A 20645-nucleotide genomic window follows, 5' to 3' on the forward strand; every position below is an offset into this window, starting at 1 on the left:
ACAACACTTCCAATCAACCAGCAAATCCCAACAACAACCACAACATTCGCCACCCAACTAACTATACTCAGCAACAACCCGCCTCCAAGTCCGCACCCCATCGCTATCAACATCCCTCATCTCCAGCACCGACTCACCACGCTTCTGCACCGGCCCACAGGTCTCACTCCACCCCTCCTCAGACTCCCCTAGCGCCCTCGCCATCACCATTGCCATCACCGTCTCATCCATCCCCGGAGAAGACGGAGATGCCTTACCCGTCTGCATCAGCTCACGAGCCCTAGCCGCCACCGCCCCGCTAGATGGGAACGCACCACTCTGCGAGAGAGGTTGCAACACGTCGCAAGCTGTGGCTGGTGGCGGACAGATATTCATAGTCATGCTCGTGCTCGGTGCTGGACTCGTCAAGTTGCCCTTTTCCATGGCGTCCGTTTGGTCTGGTTGCGCTGGGCTTGCAGGGGAATGTGTATGTGTCGGCTGATAGTGGCGGCGCGCGATGCGCTGGATCAGGAGGAGGGTTAGGGTGATGAGTGTGAAGCCGAGGGCTAGTGTGAGGGTTTGAGGGAGTTTGTATGGGCAGGGTGGTTGTGTGTTTTCTTGTCCGATTGGGAGCATTTCGTTATGGAGGGCGTTGTTGGTTGCAATTCCCTTGTTGTTGGTGTGTGTGTGTGTGTGTGTTTTGTGTGCTGACAGCCTTAGACTGAGCTGAATAGGATACCCAGGTAGGAGGAATATCGTGGAGCTGAAGGACAGCGAGTGGACTGGCGTATTGGTCTGCTTGATTGAGATGATGATGGTGTAGGACCCGACAACCAGGATGCTGGGTTGGGGTGGACTAGGGTAGGGTCCACGATCTTATGGGATGTGATGAGATTTGGAAAGACAGGATGACAGGAATAGAGAGAGCTGGAAAGGACTACAAAACAGGATACAAGGGCTGTAGTCTATATTTATAGTCTGTGAATCAAGAGAGAGGGGCGTTGAGGTGTCGATGGTGTCAAGACATGGCGGCCTGAAGATGGGACAAAGAGGAGATCAACGATAGAAAGTAGTGGATGGCGGGGCAAAGAGAGAGACCTGACGGGTGTATGGATACTAGATTAACACCTAAGGCAGATCTAGATCTATATATCACTTAGACCAGAATAAGAACCAGGGCAAGATCCCGATCAGATCGATCTACAGAAGGTCAAAAGTACAAAGGATTCGAGTAGTAGAGGATAAAGTATGAAGTATGCACAAAAGTATAGCCTGCTGGGTGATCACCAGTAGATGTCAGAATGGCAGGGTGACACAATGGTTCGCAAAAGTGACTATATCCATGCAGTTATACTGCATTGTACAGGAGTTCATGCTCATGATAGGATACCCCTCAGGTCCCTCCTCCAAGTATAACCTCCCCTATGATCCATCACAAAAGCCAAACTCAAAAGTAATGACGGACTCGAGAATGACCAAGAACCAAGCCAGAATCTTTAGTAGAAATGGACCAACAAATCATATTAAAGAGGCTGCCATAAGTCCATTCCAAGCGAGCCTTCTCTCCATCTTCCCCCTCCATCCCGATTCCTGCACGTACTAAAACCAAACAACCCCACCTCATCGCGCTGCTCTTAGCGCGTCTCCAGCCGCGATGATTTGAGATTACGTGAATCGTTATCCAAAAGGGGCAAGTCAAGTGGATAAGCCCGCTAGGCCGAGGGGACACTCCAGCCAAGCCACGGGTTCTGTGCGAGGGATTCAGCTGCACTCCCCAGGCGCCACTGACAGCAGAAATGCCAAGGATCTACATCCAAGGTCTGGACTAATGGACTACAGTGTCTACAGTACAATAACAGTTTGCCCGTGGGGCTACGTTCAATTTGCCTTAGACGAGCTGCACTACTAAGCGATGGCTGCAGTGGGCAAGTACACACTGGTATAGCCTCGGATTCCGAGCCGCGCAATTTGGAGTCATGTTACTATCTTACTCTTGACTGTCAGAATTATATACAGTCCACAGTCTACAGTCAATACGGTTTACACGACCCACGCCAGAAAATCCCAAATCCTCGCCTGCGACGTCGATCCTCCGTGCATGGCTGGGCTGGACTGTCCCTAAATACTAGGAGCTGATGAGTCTCATATTCAATCAAAGAAAAAAAAAGAGGCCTCCAACTCATTGAACCATAATCCCCCCCACTGCCAAGTCAAATTCGAAGAATGCTTCCAAATTCTAGCTCTCTCGTCTCACGCCATCCCCCGATCGTGGATCACGATCTCCATCGTTGTAGGGGCCCTTTCAGCTGGCCGCTGGCATTTAGGGCCTCGCGCTAACTTGCTAAGGCTGGCCCGCGCCGGCGAATCATGCTGCACAGGCCACACCGGTCGGCTATCTGGCATTTTAATATTCTGGGTGTCTCTGGTTTTTTTGGGAGTGCTTTGACGGCGCCCTCGTTACCGGGGCCATGGATCCCCGTGAGGGATCGCCGCTATTTACAGGATACATCCTGGTCTGCACGGCTGCATGTCTGCGTGTTTGCGGGTGGTGGGGGCTGTCTTGAAGCCTGAAGGAGAAATTAGATGGAAGTGAATACCGACCATAGGGAATATGCGGGAAAAAGCAATGGAAGGGCACGGAATCAAGGGAAGCACCCCCCTGTCTGGTGCGGAAAAGAAAATAAGATGAATATTGTCAACTCGACATATCTCGGGCTTCGGTATACTTCTATGAGTACAGAGGTGGCCACCGCTAAATAATTCAAAACTCCACACTTCACACCTTTCATACTTTGGGCTTCCAACAAAAACCTAAATACCCCTTACAATTTAGCCGTGGCACTTTCTCGCTTCAGCTCCACCGCCGCCTCTTCGCGCAGCGCCTTGCGCAGGATCTTGCCAGATGGGTTCTTCGGGATCACGTCGCGGAAAATTACTCCACCGGTGATCCGCTTGGTTGCAGAGACCTTGCCGGCCATGAATTGGACTATCTCGTCGGCACTAGCAGATTGGCCGGGTTTGAGGACGATATATGCACGGGGACGTTCGTCATTGTTGCTGTTGGCTGTCAGTGTCGGGGTCTGGGAAGAGTTGCCGAGAGAAAAAAAAAGCAATATAGGGAGAAGGAAAAGAAGGAAAGAAGAAGCGAAACATAGAATGGGCATGACAGGAACGGAACATGTCAGGGTCTACTCACACTGTGACGCCAATGACAGCCACGTCTGCCACAGCCGGATGCTCGAGGAGTAGCGCTTCCAATTCTGCGGGGGCAACCTGGTTACCCTTGACCTTGATCAACTCCTGCAGGGAACCTTCGTTAGCATCGGGTACAAGGGTCTGTCTAGAGCTGTCTTTCTCCACACGAGACTGCATAACATAGCTACTCACCTTCATCCGGTCCACAACATGGAACTTGCCCTGGTCATCCACATAGGCAATGTCTCCAGTTCGAAGCCATCCATCCTCGGTCTTGGTCTCTTGCGTCGCCTTGGGGTTATGCCAATAACCCTTCATGACATTCTGTGCGCGCACCCACAGCTCGCCCCGCTTGTTGCGTTCAAGCACCTCGGTGAGTCCATCCTCGGCCATGATCTTGGCCTCGCAGTTGGCATTTAGTTCACCGACAGAAGCAGAGAAACTCTTCTCTCTTGGATCCCATCCGAGAATGGAACAGGTTGCCCTGAATCACACAGTTAGCATTTGCCTGAACTCTTGACAAGCAACATTCCATCCATATGATATACGATATCACCTCTCTATTATGGAAAAGATCACTCACTCTGTCATCCCCCAACCTTGCTTGATATTGATCTTCCCCTCTGGCCACAACTTCTCCACCTCAACACAAACCTCCCGTCCCAACGGCGCCGCACCACTCCCCACACTCTCCACACTGCTCAGATCATACTTCTTAACCGCAGGATGCTTCGCCAACGCAACCACCACCGGCGGCACGAGAATGAAATCCGTAATCCGGAACTTCTGCGTATACTCCAGCATCTGGATAAAGTCAAACTTGGGCATGATATAAACGGGCGTCTCGCGATACAACGCCGCCGCGATGAAGATATTCTGCGCCATGGCGTGATACATGGGCAGGAAGCAGAGCCAGCGCGCACGAGCCCGTCGCTGCTCGTAGTCGGGATATAAAGTGCCCATATAAGTGTACTGCAACATGTTCGACACGTAGTTCTTATGCGTGATCTCCACGCCCTTGGGCCGTCCCGTCGTACCGGATGAATAGTTCAGTGCGAGCGTTGTATCGGCCAGCGCGGGCGTATCCAACACCTCCCAGGCAAACCCGCGTCCTTCCTCTGTAGACGCTACCAAATCCCCCCAATACGGACACCCCTTTTGTGCCTGCCCGCGGCCGTCGTAAATGGCATTGTCAAAGACAAAGACCTTCGCCCGCGATAATCCCGCCATCTGCGCAGCTTCAATGCCCGTATCTAGACTAGCACCCGCGCAGATGAGGAACGTCGCACCGCTATCTTCTAGCTGGAAGGCTAATTCGCGGGCGACGTAGGTGGGATTCGCGCCGGTGAAGATACCGCCCGCCATGATGATGCCCATGAACACGACGGGGAAGAAGAGGTCGTTCCCCGAGAAGAGGAGGACTCGATCGCCCGGTTTGAGACCGGCTTTGCGCAGACCTGCTGCGAAGCGTTGGCTCCAGAGGCGGAAATCATGGGGGGTGAAGTAGTGGGTGTCTGGGCGGGCGGCTTCGAGGTAGCATCGTTTTGTTTGGGAGAGTGGTGCTGTCGGGGAGGTGAGGAGGAGGGAGGCCAGGTGGATGTTGGGGACGTCGATCTGCCAGCGGGATTTGTATGGCATCGTGGAGGAAGGGAGGGGGGGTGATTCTATATGTAGGGGGTGTAGTGTAGACAGTAGAAGGTAAGAAGTAAGAAGTGCCGTGTGCTGGCATCAGCGTGCGAGTCGTGCTTACTTATTCAATTCCATCAGAGCTGGAAAAAGCATGGACTTGGGGGCGATCCCAATCGTTCAACACGCTAAATGCACTAATTCAGGCTCATATAGCCATATAACCAGGAAAGGACCGAGTTGCGATCGAATCAAATTGCGTGCCGTGGCTCGTTGTTGGAGCTTCCCCCGCATAAATCGGTTATGCATGCGGGGAAATCCGAGGATGCCTCGGGTGTGCTTGTAGAGATCCTCGAGAGAGAATGTATGGTGATAACCATAAATAATGAATAGAAAGTATAATTTAGAGGATACTCTTTTGGTCTGTTAAACTTTGTCGCATTCTGATAGCTAGGATAGGTATTTGGTGAGATCTTGAGACAAGGTTGGAGGTAATAATGTCATTGTCATGTATGCACAACACAATACTTCCTGACCGAGGTACGGCTAAGCATTGGTGGAAAGAATTATGCAATCGAATTGAGTTGAACCTAATCTACAATGCACTTAAACGTAGAGTACTATCGAAAAGTGCAAATGATCTCAACCGAACCCATGCGAGAGCGAGAGGAAAAGATTGCAGCGACAACCCCCTCCAGGAATGCATGTCCCTTGTAGATCGAGGATCAAGGTATACTATTCCTAAAGCAGAGCTTGCGGCTATCTGAAAAGGGCACATGGGACTTTTCCAGTTTAGTAGAGCTCTAATGAGTTTAGGAGCGTGGGCGACCATAGCTCCGAGTCCCGTCTAGGCGGCGGCTGGCTGTAGCAGAAGCCAAGATCTATGAATTCTTTCCAAGGCCTATTCCTATACCTTTCTCTCCTCACAGAACCTTTATTTCTTCTCTTACACAAAAAAAGCCTACCGTACACAAATTATCCAATACTCCTTGAAAATGTCCGATCTATCTCTTGAAGGCCAAGAATCGAAGGAAGTCCTCTGCAACCACGACCAACCTCCACATTACTGTCCAAGCCAGCCAAGCCAAGATCTTCTCACCTTTATTATCGAGACCGAGCATACTGGCCGGATATTATTGCAACGGCTACTACATATCAACAACGAGGTCGAAAAGCTACTTGAAAAGCAGCCACGGGACGAATCTAGCTCGCTTGTTAAGGCAAAATGGTCTCGAGAACTCGGTTCAAAATGTATAGAGTCGGGCCAAATATCTATTGACCTAGCAGATGTGTTCGAAACACGGGCCGGTGAAAATAGTGGTCTCTATATTGCCCTGTCAAAACTCACTGAGAGTGAGTTCAACCAGACCTATGCTTCGTTGAAGCGGGACAACGCAAACCGGCAGATACAACACACGCCAGCCGGAGACAATCAAAATGGCATCAACTGCCATGAGAGAGATTCGGGAAACCATCATCAAAGTGCCTTGATGACCAGCCATAGAGGGAGAGCTCGAGATTACAACAACGACTCTCTGAGCTCTTCTGGCCGGTTCCTCGACCTTTCGGCAAGGGTGGATCAGATCAATGAGAAACTTGACAAAAGCCTTCTCTCCCATGATAAGGCCGATATCTCTAAAAGGACCGGTTATGCGACCGCAAAGTCTCCCAGGAGACTTTGGAAGAGAATCCTGAAGCATCAAGCTCGGCCTTGATACTTAATAATTGGTGTCTTTGGAGTGATTGGGACATGATAAAACCGCCGAGCCTTAGTGCTCATCTTGCTCATTCTTGCTTAATTGATCTTTACAAAGACAGACCTACTTGGCATATTATTTACTTTGAAGTGTTTGGTTTATTAATCCAATAAATTTCTACTAATTTTGGTACTTCTTCCGCTCCATGAGATTAGAGAGCAGTTAGTGGTAGATTAAGAGCCTGTAGTAAGTAGCGCCAGGAGCAAAGTGCTTATCCTACGGAGTACTGGCCATGATATAACGTATTTATGGACCTAATTTTGAACTATGCCATTTGCGAGGTAATAAATCTTCTTTTTCCCCGCTCACAAAACAGAGTATAATGACACTACACAGAGGACTATATTTTCTTCCGCTCTCTCACATCTTGTTTGTAATTAAGAGTATACAACTTCTCTTTCACCTCACTTCACTCTACTTTCAGCCTTACTATAATACTGAATGCGGATTCTCCTGCTCTGGAGAGTGATCCAGATCAAACCATGGAGCTGTTCCCGTAGCAGAGGAAGTCGCGGATAGGCCTTTAAGATCGAGAATAGAAGCTACGGATATAGTCACTACGACAACGGACATTACACTAATCTGGCAGGCACGAACTTGCTAAGTAGGGTATACTATATTCCCCCCTCCCTCAGCCCTAGATTGTTTTTCTCTCTACAACAACCTCCAAAGATCATCATGGAGTATGCTACTGTCACTTCCACGGTGATTTCCACGATGACCACCACTATCGTCCGTGAGATCTCGCCTTCTCCCTCTTCTTCTTCCCCCTCGGCCCCGACGTCCTCCAATGCCCCTTCGGGTATAGATAACCTGGCGAAGGTGATGGGCGCCATTGAAGGCGTGCTGCCCCCCCCCTCGTTGCCGTCTTGTGCGTCGTCCTGCTTGGATGCGCAGGGTATATATTGTGGAAGAAGGTGAAGAAGTTCAAGGCCAAGGAGCGCGAGCAATATCCGTAAGTTGAAGATCATGATCATGGAATACATGTACATTGGCTGATATCTCGTGGCATAGCCTCCTGGACCGAAATCCGGCCTCCCAGCCCGTCCCCGTTGTCGAGGGTCTGCCGTGTCGTCGCAAGGTAAGGTACAGCGCATGGCACTTACCATCTCCCTTACTGGTAGTGGATGCTAACGATTTTGGATGAAGACGAAACCTCCGCTGTGTCTCCCTGTCTTCAAGAGGGTTGCCACCAAGGCGAGCACATGGACCACTGCGGGACGCAACATTGGCTATATTGTTAAGGCTTGAGTCTTGGGGGACTCAACGGCGTTCCTCTGTTGTTTGGGCCCTTTTCTTCTCTCCGAGAAGCTCAGCGAGGTGAGATGAATGAAATGGGTCTGCCACTTATGTGTGGATTGTTTCCTGTGGCGTTCCTCTGTTGCTTTTTGACCGTTTTTGCTTCTCTCCGAGAACCTCAAGAGAGGTGAGATGAAGGGAAAAAACTGGGTGAAGATATCTCTTCTTGTTCGTCTTTCTTTCTTTCTGTTCTCTCTTTGTTCGAGTTTCTGCTCGAGTTTCTGTTCGTCTTTCTGTCATATCTTTCCTTCCTCTTCTTTTTGTTTCTTTTATACATTCACTTCTTTACTCTATTTACATTTTGTTAGAGTTGACTGGCCCTCTTCGGAGGTGACTGCGTCTGAATGTATACTGCCTGGCGCTTGCGCTGAGGGCAGCTTGTCTTTGCTTCTGGTGCTGCTTACTGTAAACTCTTGGTCTGGTACCACTAAAGAGTTAAATCTTGTAGTGACCTTCCTCCATTGTTTTGCCATCATGCTCTAGTACGTAATTTTGATGGGGAAATAAGAAGAACGAATACGTCAAAATACAAGGCCACGGTTCAAAATTAAGTCCATCAAAAAGTAGGTCGGAACGGAAACAGTATTGTAGGGCAACCACTCTTTTGAGTAAAAAAAAACACTTTGAAAGGCTATAAAAATCAACATGGTTATCATGACTCCTCCTCACCCCCAAGACAAGCCACCGCGGCCCGGAGCTCGCTCACAACCTTCTCTTCCAGCCGGTTCTCGGCTCCAGATCCCGAGTCAGCCGGCTTCTGTCGCGACCATTCCACCTCCTTCTCGTTCGTAGCGACAATACGAGCCCGCAGCGCAGGACGACGACCCAACAACTCCTCAATGTCCTCCTTGACTTGCGCCTTATCCCATTTCAGGTCCTGGATGGACTGCGCGTCCAGTCCGGCACTGGCACCTGCTTCGCGGAAGCGAGCGAGGATGAACGAGATCAAGGCAAGCGAGTATGCCTCGGAGGCCATGCTCAGGCTGATCCATTGTGCTGCCGGACTCGGGGTCACCGCCGTGGCATGAGGTGTGGAGAAGCACTCTGATGCCCGGTTAAGCTGGCCTTCAAACTGGTTGAGGAAGGCGGCAACTTCCGGTGCTGCCCGAACGACATTGTAGAGCAGGTTCAGGCACAGAGGGAGGAAACCACCGGTCCAGATAGTGTACAGTCGGGGAACGGGGTCGAAGGGGCCGAAGCCCTTGGGTTGCCGAAGGACGTTGGTGAGACGGCATGTTGACAATTTCATCAAAACGCCCTCCACGGCAAGATGCTCAGCCAGTAGAGGAAGTGTGGACATCTTGACAAGGATCGAGATGCTGAGGTCACCATAGATCGGGTCTCCCGCCACGGTCAACTGGTCGGCCCAGGAGAACAAGGTAGTGGCATGACGAGCAATGTCATTCTCAGCAATATGGAACGCGATGTGCTCGTACAACCGATCCGCATTCTTGACTTGTAGACAGGTTTGGAGGATGGCGATGATAATGGCAAAGTCCTTCGGCGCGCACTTCTCAGGCTGCTCGTGCAGATACGTAGTAAGAGACTTGAATCCCTGCGCTACAACGGTCTTGACGATATCAACCACCACACTCAAGTCGGACGAGACGCTTGGTTGCTTGTTGAGGGCCTCCGGGCTGGCGCGGTTGGGCCCTGGCAAATGGAACTGGAGAGCCAGGAAGAGCACATTGAGGAGAGACCGGTAGTACTCGGTGTCGTCACTGATAAGTGCTTCTTCGTAGGTCCGATGCCGGGCACGCAGTGTCCTAAACACAACGTCGAGCAGCCGGAATACTTCAGCGCCATGGGACTCCACTTCCACAAGGCGCTGAAGCAGAGCCTGGGCGAAGTCAACCCGAACTTGTTGAATTCGCTCAAAGATAGCCTCCGGGGGCACGCTGCGGGTGTTGGCTTCGAGACAATTCTGCGCCACGATTGCCATGGATTTTTGGATTTCCCGATCCGGCATGAAATCCGCACAGTGCTCGATGGCAAAGAACTTCCAGCTATTTAGAAGAGACTGTGAGGTGTTAGCGAATCGGAATGAAAAAAAAAGGCCGAGAGGTTGAGAACGTAAACTTACCACCTGTGCTTCAACCAGCGACAAGTTGATGTTGGCACGCGCAAACTCCTCGGAGAAACCCTGGTTTCGACTTCCTCCAGTCCAGGCAAAGTCGAAAGACAGCAACTTTTGGCCCATGCCAAGGTCGTAATAGTAATCACTTCCCAAGCTGCGACTGACGAGTGGGGTCCGCTTAAAGTCGATCATCTTGCAGCCAGTATATCGGCTCTCGAAATTCTTCTTCAAGTTGGTATGCAAGGAGTAGTTGTAAGCAGAAACATCCACGGCATCTTTAGCGTACCACTGCACGAGGGGAATAAGAGTCTTGACGAAGCTCCAGTCCCTTGCTTCCTTGGCCGAGTGGAGATAGACTGCAGAGATGTCTGCAACGACAGCGGCAATCCGGGTGGCATAGATCTGGTCTGTAACGGACAAGGATGAGATCTTCAGCTTCGAAACATAGTTTACGATGCTGGTGAAGAATTGAGGGTGATTCTTCAAGTGGGGGTGGCCCATGGCCAGTTCTCCTGCGCACGGGACACAAACTCCAGCAAAGCCAATGCGACTTGAGGTTCTTCCTTGTCAATGTTGGCAAGCTTATCGAGGGCCATCTGCAAGAAGGGGGTACCCCGCATAGCTGGTCCTTCCACCTTGTCAGATTTCTTCAAGGTCTGACGAGGGGATGCGCCGGTGAGGATGAAGACTGCAAGCCACTGTTGGCGCTTGCTCACAAAAGTTGCTAGTAGGCGCCAGACAGAAAGCAACAAGGCGTCATCGGCAAGCGGCTTGTCGAGTTGCGAGAGCACATCGAGGAAAAGACATGATGACTCGGCGCCGAGGTGACCGACAAGCGACGGTGGCTCACTGTCCGGATTTGATGCAGCGGTGGTAATGAGAATCTCTAGCAGACCCACAACCGACAGCCGGTAGGCATCATGTAATGCATACAGTTTCACCAAGACCGGGGCAGCCTTGAACAATTGTTCTTCCAACAGAGATGCAGGCTGCTCTGAGAGTCGCGCTGCCTGTACGAGCTTGATGCAGAGGTTCAAGGTGGAATTGACCTGGCTTTCAATCAGGGTAAGATAGCGCATATGGAGGGTAGGCGGAGTTTGGAGACCGTCAGAGATTAATCGGAGGATCGGGTTGAATGGGAGGTCGGCGGTGGATCGAGGGCGAAGCAGATCGAGGATGTATCCTGCTGATGCGGAGAAAATGCCGGTAATTTTGGATTCGAGCTTGGCGCTATCATTGATTCCATAGGCATAGTAGAGGATGCGGTCAAAGGAAGTGGCCAACATGCCGTTGATCTTGAACCGCTGTTCTGGGAAATTGAACCTCCAGTTACCGTTGCTGTTGAAGATCTCGACCATTATCCGGGTGAAGTTAAGCAAAATACTCCTCATGACATGGGAGGGAATTCCAGCGCTCCAGTCAGATACGATCGTTGACTTTCCAGCAATGCTGCCGGGGCTCTTTCGCAGAACTGCACGAGATGCTGCATCTTCTATAGCTGCTTCGAACAGGTCGACGCAGCTAACAAGGAACGGATATTCTCCAGAGGGGATCTCCATTGCCGAGATCACTCCAGACATGACCCCTCCCTTTCCATCCGATCCAATGAAGCTACTGCGACTGAAGAAGGGCCACACTCGGCTGGGGAGAACCTTCATTGCCTCTTGGATGAACCGCATGCAAGCCATAATGGGATCCAAGGTGCTAGCAGCATCGCCCTGGGTGCTGATACTTTGCAAGTTCCGTTCAAAGATGTCCAAAACAACGGAAATGATGTCACCCTGCCGAGAAAGACCGTCGCTAGCCATCTCTAGGATCCGCTTAGCCGTCGTGCCTGCAGAATCCTGGGTGCGAACATCCTTTGCACTGGCCACGAGATCTGCAAGGAGCCCAATGATCTCCGTAGCAGACTCGGCATCCCAGCCCGAGCAGACCGCACCACTTTCACTCCATTCCTCAAGCCAGCTTCCGAGATAGCTCAGGCATGAATATTGATGTTGCCACATGATGACTGCAGGCCTTGACTCGGAAATCACTTGGCCAACGGTCGAAGCTGGGATTTCAGACGATCCGCTGACAACCAAGGCGCTGCTTGTCTCGGTTTCGAGGAGATGGTTGTGCGAGGAGCCTTCAAACATCGGAAGGGACCGGGTAAGGGACACATAGTTGGCGTTTTCATCCTCGCGAATGGTTTCATATCCTTGAAATGCCGGAGGAACAATTTGAGTGAAGGTCTCCATGTTTTCCAGCTCTTCTAGGACTCGGGGCAGGCCATCATCATTCACAGAGTGGCCGCTGACCAGCGCACGACAAAGCCTCAGGAAAGGAACGGTTTCGTAGGGGAACCGAGATCGCGCGATGTGGAAAATCTTATCCATCAGTCTGACATTGTTGACAAAGGCGATCTTTGGATCGGTTTCAGGACCCAGAGATTTTGTTGAGAGCCATGAGAGGCCATCTGAGGTGCCTGTTAAGATTCCTAGTACCGACTCCATGATCTCTGGTGAATAATCCAGGAATTCCGTTGCAATTTCAATGAGGTCGAGAAGCTCCAAGCGGATCCATCGAGCTGTCAACTCGTCATCCACTGCTGAAATCGAACCTGCCTTGATGGAAAGTGCGACAATTGAACTAAAAACGGATTCCCTGACAATATCAGATGTCATCTCCGCTGTCGCATTCTCCGCGTTACCAAATTGAGGCGTTTGAGCACAGTCCAGGAGAGTGTCATACAGGGAATCCTCTGATCCCTGGGAAGGCGCAGAATTACGTCTGTTGGCGTTGAAAGAGTTCACGGCATGGTTGCACTGTTCGAGTTCTCGGGCGTTCTTGTCGTTCAAAGCCACCTCGTGCATAGTATTGAGAAGCAGGCCCCAAGAAAAGCCGGCAGGGTGAACAGTGCTCAGCTGGTGGAGGGAAGCGCCCACCAGGATTTCACTGGTCTTGGAAATAGTATCCTTCGACAGGAAGTAGGCCGGTTCACCTGAAGGAATTGTCTCGGGCACTTTTTTGTTGAGAATTGAATCGAAGGCCACTGGAACTTTTAAGAACGCCAAGGTGACCAACGATACAAATGACTGAAGGGGCACCAAGACTTCTGTGGGTTGTTCACAGGGCTAGATTCAAGAGTCAGTAATTTGCGAGGCTCTTCGAACGGAAGGATTGTGCGATAACTCACCACCTGTAGCCTTTCCAAGAAATCATACTCAATCATGAGTTCGAGCCATGACAGTAAAAGAGCCCCACAGGGGATAGCCTGCGATGCACGCAGCTGGTGGAACATGATCTGGAGAATGTGAACGATTTCCTCTACGAGGGTAGTTCTCCAGATATCCTCCGTTTCTTCATTGCTTTCCGCCGCTCCAAGCCAGGAGCCACTTGACTCCAGGTCTTGCAGCCGATTCTGGACCGTGGTAATGCATGCTTCGAGAAGCTTGTATAGGCCTTGGCCGGTAGATTTCTCTTGGAACATTGTGATTCCGAGCTTGACCAAGTTATTCTCGTGTGTGTTGAGGGGGGCCTGTTCGGTTGGCGTGTGGTATGATAGCGCGAGTAGCTTGCGGAATGTCTTCAAGAGGTGAATTCTCTCTGAGAGATACAAGGCGCGCAACCGTAAGCGCCTGCTTTCCTCTGTGTCAAAAGTGGACGATCCTGCATCGCCCGCGGTCTGCTTCAAGATGCTCGCCAAGTTAGGGCCAGCCACCGACACTCGCAGATTATCCGAGCCCGCCGCACTCTGTAAGCTTGTAGCCTCTTCGCTAGAGAACGTTGTTGTCAGGCGAGCCGCAGGGCGATTCTGCCATTCGAGGACGACGATACGCAGGGCGGTGATTTCGTCGATTCTTGCTTTGTCACTGAGCCATTGTGCATCGGCCTTGATCTGCTGGAGATCGAAGGATTTCTTCGCATTCGTTTCAACGTGGATCGCGGCTGTCTTCGAATTGAACTCGGTTTTGGATTGAGTGGAAGGTTCGGGGAAAGAGCTCACGCTGCGCGACAGCAGCTGAATGCTCTCTGGATGCGACAGGAAGGCTGTGATAATGCCCCCATCGTCGACGTGTGATTCAGGGTCATTGACATAAAGGAATGCTCTTCTCCAAGACCTGTCTTAAATCAGCATCATACCAAACAAGCAAACGGACTCGGCAGGGCGTACAAAAGTTGAACGTCCCCGGAGAAGCACTTGTCCAGGGACGGGAAATAGGCCTCCGGGACGGGAGCCATTTGGCGAGACGATTAGATCATCATAAGACTGAAGAGCTAGATTGAGGAAGGTCTGAGGAGAGAGTGATGGAATCTCCCCGGGGTCAGCTCTTATAGCTTTCAGGCAGCTCCAAACAGAACCTGCACTTTCTTTCTGCGCGTCTGCGGTCAACAATCCGCACTTCCTATCCGGGTTTAGTGTGTTTTACTGCCGGGCGGTGAATACTTGCAAAGTCGCCCGCCTTCCCTTGGACTTTTGAGTCACCGTCAGGATTGAAAGCCACTATACCTGCTGAATTGCCGGAATTGTGTGGAGAGCCCTGTGGCAATCAATTTCTCGCAGTCTCTATCCTCTTGAGTGTACAATTTCGGCTTCCTCGTTCACTACAGCGGTTATGGCGGACCTCGTCGACCACTCACCCCACCATCCCACCCGAGCTGCGAAGCTGACCAGTGCCTCGAATGTTATCTTGATCGACAACTACGACTCATTCACCTGGAATGTCTACCAATACCTTGTGCTTGAGGGTGCGACTGTCACTGTGTTCCGGAATGACGAAGTTACCGTGGAAGACCTAGTTGCAAAGAATCCCACCCAGCTGGTTATCAGCCCCGGACCTGGCCACCCCGAGACCGACGCAGGAATCAGCAATGCGGCAATCAAACACTTCAGCGGAAAGATCCCGGTCTTTGGTGTATGCATGGGTCAACAATGTATGATCACGACGTTTGGGGGCAAGGTGGATGTGACCGGCGAGATCCTACACGGCAAGACCTCGGTCTTGAAGCATGATTCAAAGGGTGTCTATGAGGGATTGCCCGCCGACCTCTCCGTCACTCGGTACCACTCGCTGGCTGGAACTCACTCAACAGTCCCCGAGTGCATGGAAGTGACTTCGTGGGCGGAACTTGAGAACGGTAGCGGCAACAGCGTTATCATGGGTGTCCGGCACAAGGAGCTTGCGGTGGAGGGTGTGCAGTTCCACCCTGAAAGTATCCTGACTGAGTATGGGCGTACCATGTTCAGGAACTTCTTGAAGCTTACCGCAGGCACCTGGGCTGGCAACAAGAGCAGTTCTGCCCCTAAGGCTGCTGCTACTCCTGCTGCCCCCGTGGACAAGAAGCTGTCCATTCTGGACAAGATCTATGCCCACCGGAGGAACGCCGTCGAGGAGCAGAAGAAGATTCCTGCCCTGCGTCCGGAGGCTCTCCAAGCCGCTTATGACCTGAACATTGCGCCACCGCAGATCTCGTTCCCCGCCCGGTTGAGACAGTCCGACTATCCCCTGTCTCTGATGGCAGAGATCAAGCGTGCATCTCCCTCCAAGGGAATTATCTCGGCTGATGTGTGTGCACCTGCCCAAGCCCGTGAATACGCCAAAGCCGGTGCTAGCGTCATCTCCGTCCTTACCGAGCCTGAGTGGTTCAAGGGTACCATTGATGACCTTCGGGCGGTGCGCCAAAGCCTGGAGGGTCTCACCAACCGACCCGCTCTCCTGCGCAAAGAGTTTGTCTTTGACGAGTACCAAATCTTGGAGGCACGTCTTGCCGGTGCCGATACCGTTCTGCTAATCGTGAAGATGCTCAGTGTTGAGCTTCTTACGAGATTGTACAAATACTCTCGCAGCCTCGGCATGGAGCCTCTTGTGGAAGTCAACACTCCTGAAGAGATGAAGATTGCAGTTGATCTAGGATCCGAGGTGATTGGGGTCAACAACCGCGACCTGACTAGCTTTGAGGTTGATCTTGGTACCACTAGCCGTCTGATGGACCAGGTGCCCGAGACCACAATTGTCTGTGCTCTCAGTGGTATCACCGGCCCCCAGGATGTGGAAGCTTATAAGAAGGAGGGTGTGAAGGCTATCCTTGTTGGAGAAGCCCTGATGCGGGCAACCGATACTTCTGCGTTCGTGGCACAGCTGCTAGGTGGGTCTTCTGAGAAGATTGCCTCGACGTCACCAAGCTCGCCTTTGGTCAAGATTTGTGGCACACGATCCGAAGAAGCCGCCAAGGCTGCTATCGAGGCTGGCGCTGATCTCATTGGAATCATCATGGTTCAGGGCCGATCAAGGCTGGTTCCCGACGATGTGGCTCTGCGCATTTCACAGACAGTCAAGTCGACACCACGACCGGGTGTGCACTCAACCGACTCATCTGAGCAAATATCAAAGACCACTTCCTCCGAATGGTTTGAGCATTCTAGCAAGGTTCTGCGTCATCCCACTCGTGCATTGCTTGTGGGTGTCTTTATGAACCAACCTTTGTCATACGTCCTGTCTCAACAACAGAAGCTGGGTCTTGACGTGGTGCAGCTCCACGGCTCCGAGCCCCTGGAATGGGCCAGCTTGATTCCCGTACCGGTGATCCGGAAGTTTGCTCCAGGTGATCTTGGCATTGCCCGCAGAGCCTACCACACTCTTCCTCTTTTGGATTCTGGCGCGGGAGGGTCCGGACAATTGCTCGAGGGAGCAGGTGTGCAAAAGGTCCTCGACAGTGATGAGGGTTTGCGAGTGATTCTGGCAGGTGGTTTGAACCCCGATAACGTTGTCGATATCGTCAACAAGTTGGGCAAGGCGGGATCCAAGGTGGTGGGATTGGATGTCAGCTCCGGAGTGGAGACCAACGGTGCTCAGGATCTGGAGAAGATCCGCGCCTTTGTGAAGGCAGCCAAAAGTGTTCGTGCATGATTTCCTCAAACAAGTTCGAGATTTCGGTTTATTAGATCGTCTGAGGGTGACTTCTCTTATCACTCCACAACTTGACAACATCCATTGCAATATGATGATACACCTGGACAAATAAAATGCAACGGATCAGTATACATAATGTCATGCAGCTTTCGTATATATACGTATCAACATGGGCAATTCATTGTTGCAGAATATCCAGAGATCCGAACAGCATCCTTGAGGAGAGTAAGATTCTGATGAGGTATTGAGTCTCCTGCTAAATAGCAAATCACGGACTGTCCAACTTGAGCTACCTTCATCTCTCTACATTGCTTTCCTTCTACCACAACGAACATCCAGTCAACCAACCCACTCCCTCTGCTCCTTTCGTTACATTGTGGCCTGCAGCCCGGATATCCAACCACGATCTCCTCGATTCCTTTGATTCTTATTTTTCGCAGGGCGTCTCATCTTCCTCTCGGACCCTCGAACAACCTCTCGTCTGCTTGGCCATATCCAGTTCCTCCCCGCACCATACCCGATTCACTTGATATCATTCAAGAACCCTCCCTGGACCAGCACATCTCCTCTTCCATGCGTCAACCACCCCAGGAGAACGGCCTGTTTCTCAAATCACCTGGCCTCATCTTTTGAACCCGATCAACCATCTCCTCTTTGCACCGGATATTTCCCGGGTTTGCCCCTCGCCAAGTGAAGCCTTCCGTTCAACCCTCTATTCAATCCAACGTATCCTCGCCTACTAGCCTCTCATCATAGGTCACTTTTCCCCTTTACATATACCACTCTTCTTCCCTATCTGAACAACCATCCGCAGATCTGAACCATGTCGCCTCCTTCCAAGCAGAACGCCAAAGCCCCCAAAACGGGCAAGGCTTTTCGGCGCATTCGCGCTGCTATCGTCGGGGAGTTCTACCAGGGGAACCTAGTCTCCCAGTGGATGCGCCGAAATGGTGGAGAATTCCATGACAAGGTGTCAGACAAGATCACTCACCTGATTGCCTCGGAAGAGGCCTACGAGCAGAACGTAGAAGAAGGTAAGCAATATTGCTCTCACTTTATTCCCAGTGCTCTTCATTATCTGGCAGTGAATGATCCTCTAGGGATCCAATACTGACCCAAGAAAGTACAAACTGCGAAGGCTTTAGGAAAAATCAAAATCGTTTCTCGTGACTGGCTCACTGCTTCGCTACACGCCAACCCCATTCGCCCAGTTCCGGAGAGACCCTTTCTTCTGGAGAATCTGATCAAGCCGAAGAAGACGACCGAAAACAAAAATAGAGTGGTGGACTCGGGGTCGAAGTCGCGGATTCGCTACAGTATGACACACTCTTTTTGAACCTTTGCTCATGAATGGTTCCTAATTTATATTTCTGATATAGGTGATCCGTTCGTCCAAAAGAAATCGCCCAAGGGCTCCAAGAACATAGCTTCGCGTATGACGTTTATCCACACGTTGGCCTTTGAAGTACGACATCACTAACAAATGAGGATACAGCCAAGAAGGCCGTACTTCGTGACTCTCAGACAGGTTCTGCCTGGGACGCAGTACTCCTGCGGGAGGGTAAAACATCCCGTCTTCGAGACAAATACCGCTTGGCCGTAAATAGAGCCCCCTCAATTATTCGCATATGATGGTAGAGCTAACGTGAGAAACAGATCTTCGAAACATCCTCTCAACCACCCACCTACTCGACGTGGGCAAAGTATAGCCGCGTTGGGACGTCTCGCGTTGAAGAACTGACTCCTCCCAAGAGTGACGCGGCTACTGCTGTGCGTGCCTTCAAGCAGTTCTTCAAGGCTGAGACAGGAAAGGATTGGGAGAACAGGGAGGATGACAAACTCCCTGCCCCCAAGACAGATGGCCAAGGCAATGTTCTCCCCCATCACGAGGGCTGGTATTCATATGAAAGCCACGACAACGTGTTCACAAGCTACCTGATGCAGGCCGGACCTTCTGGTGGAAGTACAGACAGTACTATGTCTGCCGACCCTCGAGACGCACCCGGTGAACCAGAGACCGTCATCGCTCAACCTGAGACGGCTGTTCCCGAAGTCGCTGCGCAGCCAAAGGAAGATAGCGGCAATAATGCCGATGTTGATTCGGACAGCACAGTTGCTGACGCCTGCCAACCTGCCAAGTCTGAACCAGCAGTGGATACTGATACTAAGACCGAGTCCGAATTTCAGTAGGGCTTCCACGAGAAAAAGGTGAATCTATCGACACTCGGATTATTTCGCGCATGGAGTCCTACATGGGGATGGAGGATAGCTTTTCGTTTTGATTTGACATTTAGTTGTTTATTCATTCGAAGCTTGAAATTGCCCTCGTCACTCTCAACAGGGTATAGGGACAGCACCAACAATGATATACATGAACTGGCGAAAGTGCCTTTTTAGTTGACCGTAAAACTCCAATGCACCAATGGACGAAGCCAAAGCTTGCCCCAAAAGAAAAACCAGACCGACTGTAACCATAACTTTGCGCGCCTGCAGCCGACACCAAAATGCAACTTCGTGAGAAATCTAGAGGTAGTCCTTCTTTCTGCTGGTCCTCGTGTACTGGGTAAGAGCCCACTCCACGTCTCCCGTGGAACCCTTCTCCATAGTACCGCCCCGAATCTCGAAGAGACGCATTGTCATCCGAGGACCGACCTCAGCGAGTTCCACATCCCGGTAGCTGCTCTTCACGAAAACGTGATGGCGCACCTCAATGCTGTCCTCCTTGTTCACAAAGCTGACAACACGAGTGCCAACCTTGCCAGGTTCACGGGGAGGGAAGAGGTGCTTCAAGATCTGGACAACGCGCTGGCCCAGCTTGGTCGTGAAGCCCTCGAAGATCAGGTGAGGGTAGCTCTCGGAAACGGTGCCTCGGTCGGCATTAGGGATATCCGCGCGCAGGACGACATTGTGAAGAGAGAAGCTGGCGGTCGGGCCGTGGGGCAGATGCGAGACTGTAAGGGCGGTAGGTGTACCACGGTGCTCGTGCAGAAGGATCATATCGGTCAAAGAGGCTGAGGTTGCACTCGATACCAGGTCGGGCATGACGAGATTACCACGGTTCAGACGGATGGAAGTCGGGAGAAGCAGTCGAATTTCTTTGGCGAAAGCTCCTAGGCGAGCAGAAGGCGAGCGAGACGTAGTGACCAGCGGACGAGGGTCAATCAGACCGGACGTCAAGGCATACTCGTCGTCCACATCCACCTCATCCTTTGATTCGTCGAATTTGAAATCTTCACGGAGGGATTTGTCGTTTGCAATCGAGGGGTCGAGGGGTTTTCCAGAGGCCAAGGAGGCTTTCAGCTGGGCGCGCTTTTCGGCGATTGAAGCATCGCGGAGCTGCAACGCTCTCCGATAAAGATAATCGCGACGCTCACGGGCTTGACGGCGCTAAAAGGGAGGTTAGTAAATTCAATATTGACCAGACAGGTTTATACCGTTCGAGGAAAAGCTTACCAGCATCTTGGCGAGCGAATGTGAATGTTGCTTGCAGTGATTCCAAGCCGATGACAGCGGGCAACTTTTTTTTCTAAACTCCGGGGCTGCGCAAGTGGTCCGCCCTCACCGCCGTAGTGGGATCCCACCGATAGAGAATGCGGATCGCAATGCGGAGGTTGGTTTGCGTTCTTCCAAACTTTTCCACTCTCTTTTGTGAGGTCTTGGAGACAAAGAGGTGGCTTGGATGTAGGTGCTTTGCTATGCGTCTATTGATTGCTTTGCTAACTCGATCTCAGAACTTCTAGAATCCCCGTTGATTTGCCCCTCAGGCACACAGACGGACTGGGCTTTCAAGAACCGCACAAGGACGATCGGATCGTCTCC

General features: G+C 51.5%; 8 protein-coding genes across 8 annotated transcripts; 4 read left to right on the plus strand and 4 right to left on the minus strand.

Moving 5' to 3' along the window:
- Positions 1-57: 57 nt before the first annotated feature.
- N7496_012012 (uncharacterized protein) lies at positions 58-615 on the minus strand (the record flags this gene model as incomplete). The annotated part of the gene is made up of 1 exon (XM_056704925.1): positions 58-615. One exon carries the CDS (start codon positions 613-615, stop codon positions 58-60), a length of 558 nt encoding a protein of 185 aa, XP_056550885.1.
- A 2186-nt stretch (positions 616-2801) lies between these two features.
- On the minus strand, positions 2802-4812 carry N7496_012013 (acyl--CoA ligase; the record flags this gene model as incomplete). Its single annotated transcript, XM_056704926.1, has 3 exons — positions 2802-3036; positions 3176-3658; positions 3758-4812. 3 exons carry the CDS (start codon positions 4810-4812, stop codon positions 2802-2804), a joined length of 1773 nt encoding a protein of 590 aa, XP_056550886.1.
- A 983-nt stretch (positions 4813-5795) lies between these two features.
- Positions 5796-6515, plus strand: N7496_012014 (uncharacterized protein; the record flags this gene model as incomplete). The annotated part of the gene is made up of 1 exon (XM_056704927.1): positions 5796-6515. One exon carries the CDS (start codon positions 5796-5798, stop codon positions 6513-6515), a length of 720 nt encoding a protein of 239 aa, XP_056550887.1.
- Positions 6516-7235: 720 nt separating this feature from the next.
- Positions 7236-7808, plus strand: N7496_012015 (uncharacterized protein; the record flags this gene model as incomplete). The annotated part of the gene is made up of 4 exons (XM_056704928.1): positions 7236-7359; positions 7455-7512; positions 7572-7638; positions 7707-7808. The coding sequence occupies 4 exons, from the start codon at positions 7236-7238 to the stop codon at positions 7806-7808; spliced, it is 351 nt and encodes a 116-aa protein (XP_056550888.1).
- A 700-nt stretch (positions 7809-8508) lies between these two features.
- N7496_012016 (nucleoporin) lies at positions 8509-14157 on the minus strand (the record flags this gene model as incomplete). The annotated part of the gene is made up of 5 exons (XM_056704929.1): positions 8509-9876; positions 9940-10390; positions 10465-13049; positions 13112-14036; positions 14090-14157. The coding sequence occupies 5 exons, from the start codon at positions 14155-14157 to the stop codon at positions 8509-8511; spliced, it is 5397 nt and encodes a 1798-aa protein (XP_056550889.1).
- A 374-nt stretch (positions 14158-14531) lies between these two features.
- N7496_012017 (bifunctional anthranilate synthase/indole-3-glycerol-phosphate synthase) lies at positions 14532-16823 on the plus strand (the record flags this gene model as incomplete). Its single annotated transcript, XM_056704930.1, has 1 exon — positions 14532-16823. One exon carries the CDS (start codon positions 14532-14534, stop codon positions 16821-16823), a length of 2292 nt encoding a protein of 763 aa, XP_056550890.1.
- Positions 16824-17649: 826 nt separating this feature from the next.
- Positions 17650-19016, plus strand: N7496_012018 (BRCT domain protein; the record flags this gene model as incomplete). The annotated part of the gene is made up of 5 exons (XM_056704931.1): positions 17650-17860; positions 17951-18142; positions 18206-18291; positions 18315-18425; positions 18483-19016. 5 exons carry the CDS (start codon positions 17650-17652, stop codon positions 19014-19016), a joined length of 1134 nt encoding a protein of 377 aa, XP_056550891.1.
- Positions 19017-19349: 333 nt separating this feature from the next.
- N7496_012019 (snoRNA-binding rRNA-processing protein IMP4) lies at positions 19350-20285 on the minus strand (the record flags this gene model as incomplete). The annotated part of the gene is made up of 2 exons (XM_056704932.1): positions 19350-20213; positions 20280-20285. The coding sequence occupies 2 exons, from the start codon at positions 20283-20285 to the stop codon at positions 19350-19352; spliced, it is 870 nt and encodes a 289-aa protein (XP_056550892.1).
- Between the last annotated feature and the right edge of the window lie 360 nt (positions 20286-20645).

The sequence above is a fragment of the Penicillium cataractarum genome (assembly GCF_028827025.1).
Source record: "Penicillium cataractarum strain IBT 29864 chromosome Unknown utg000009l, whole genome shotgun sequence".
NCBI classification, from domain to species: Eukaryota; Fungi; Ascomycota; class Eurotiomycetes; order Eurotiales; family Aspergillaceae; genus Penicillium; species Penicillium cataractarum.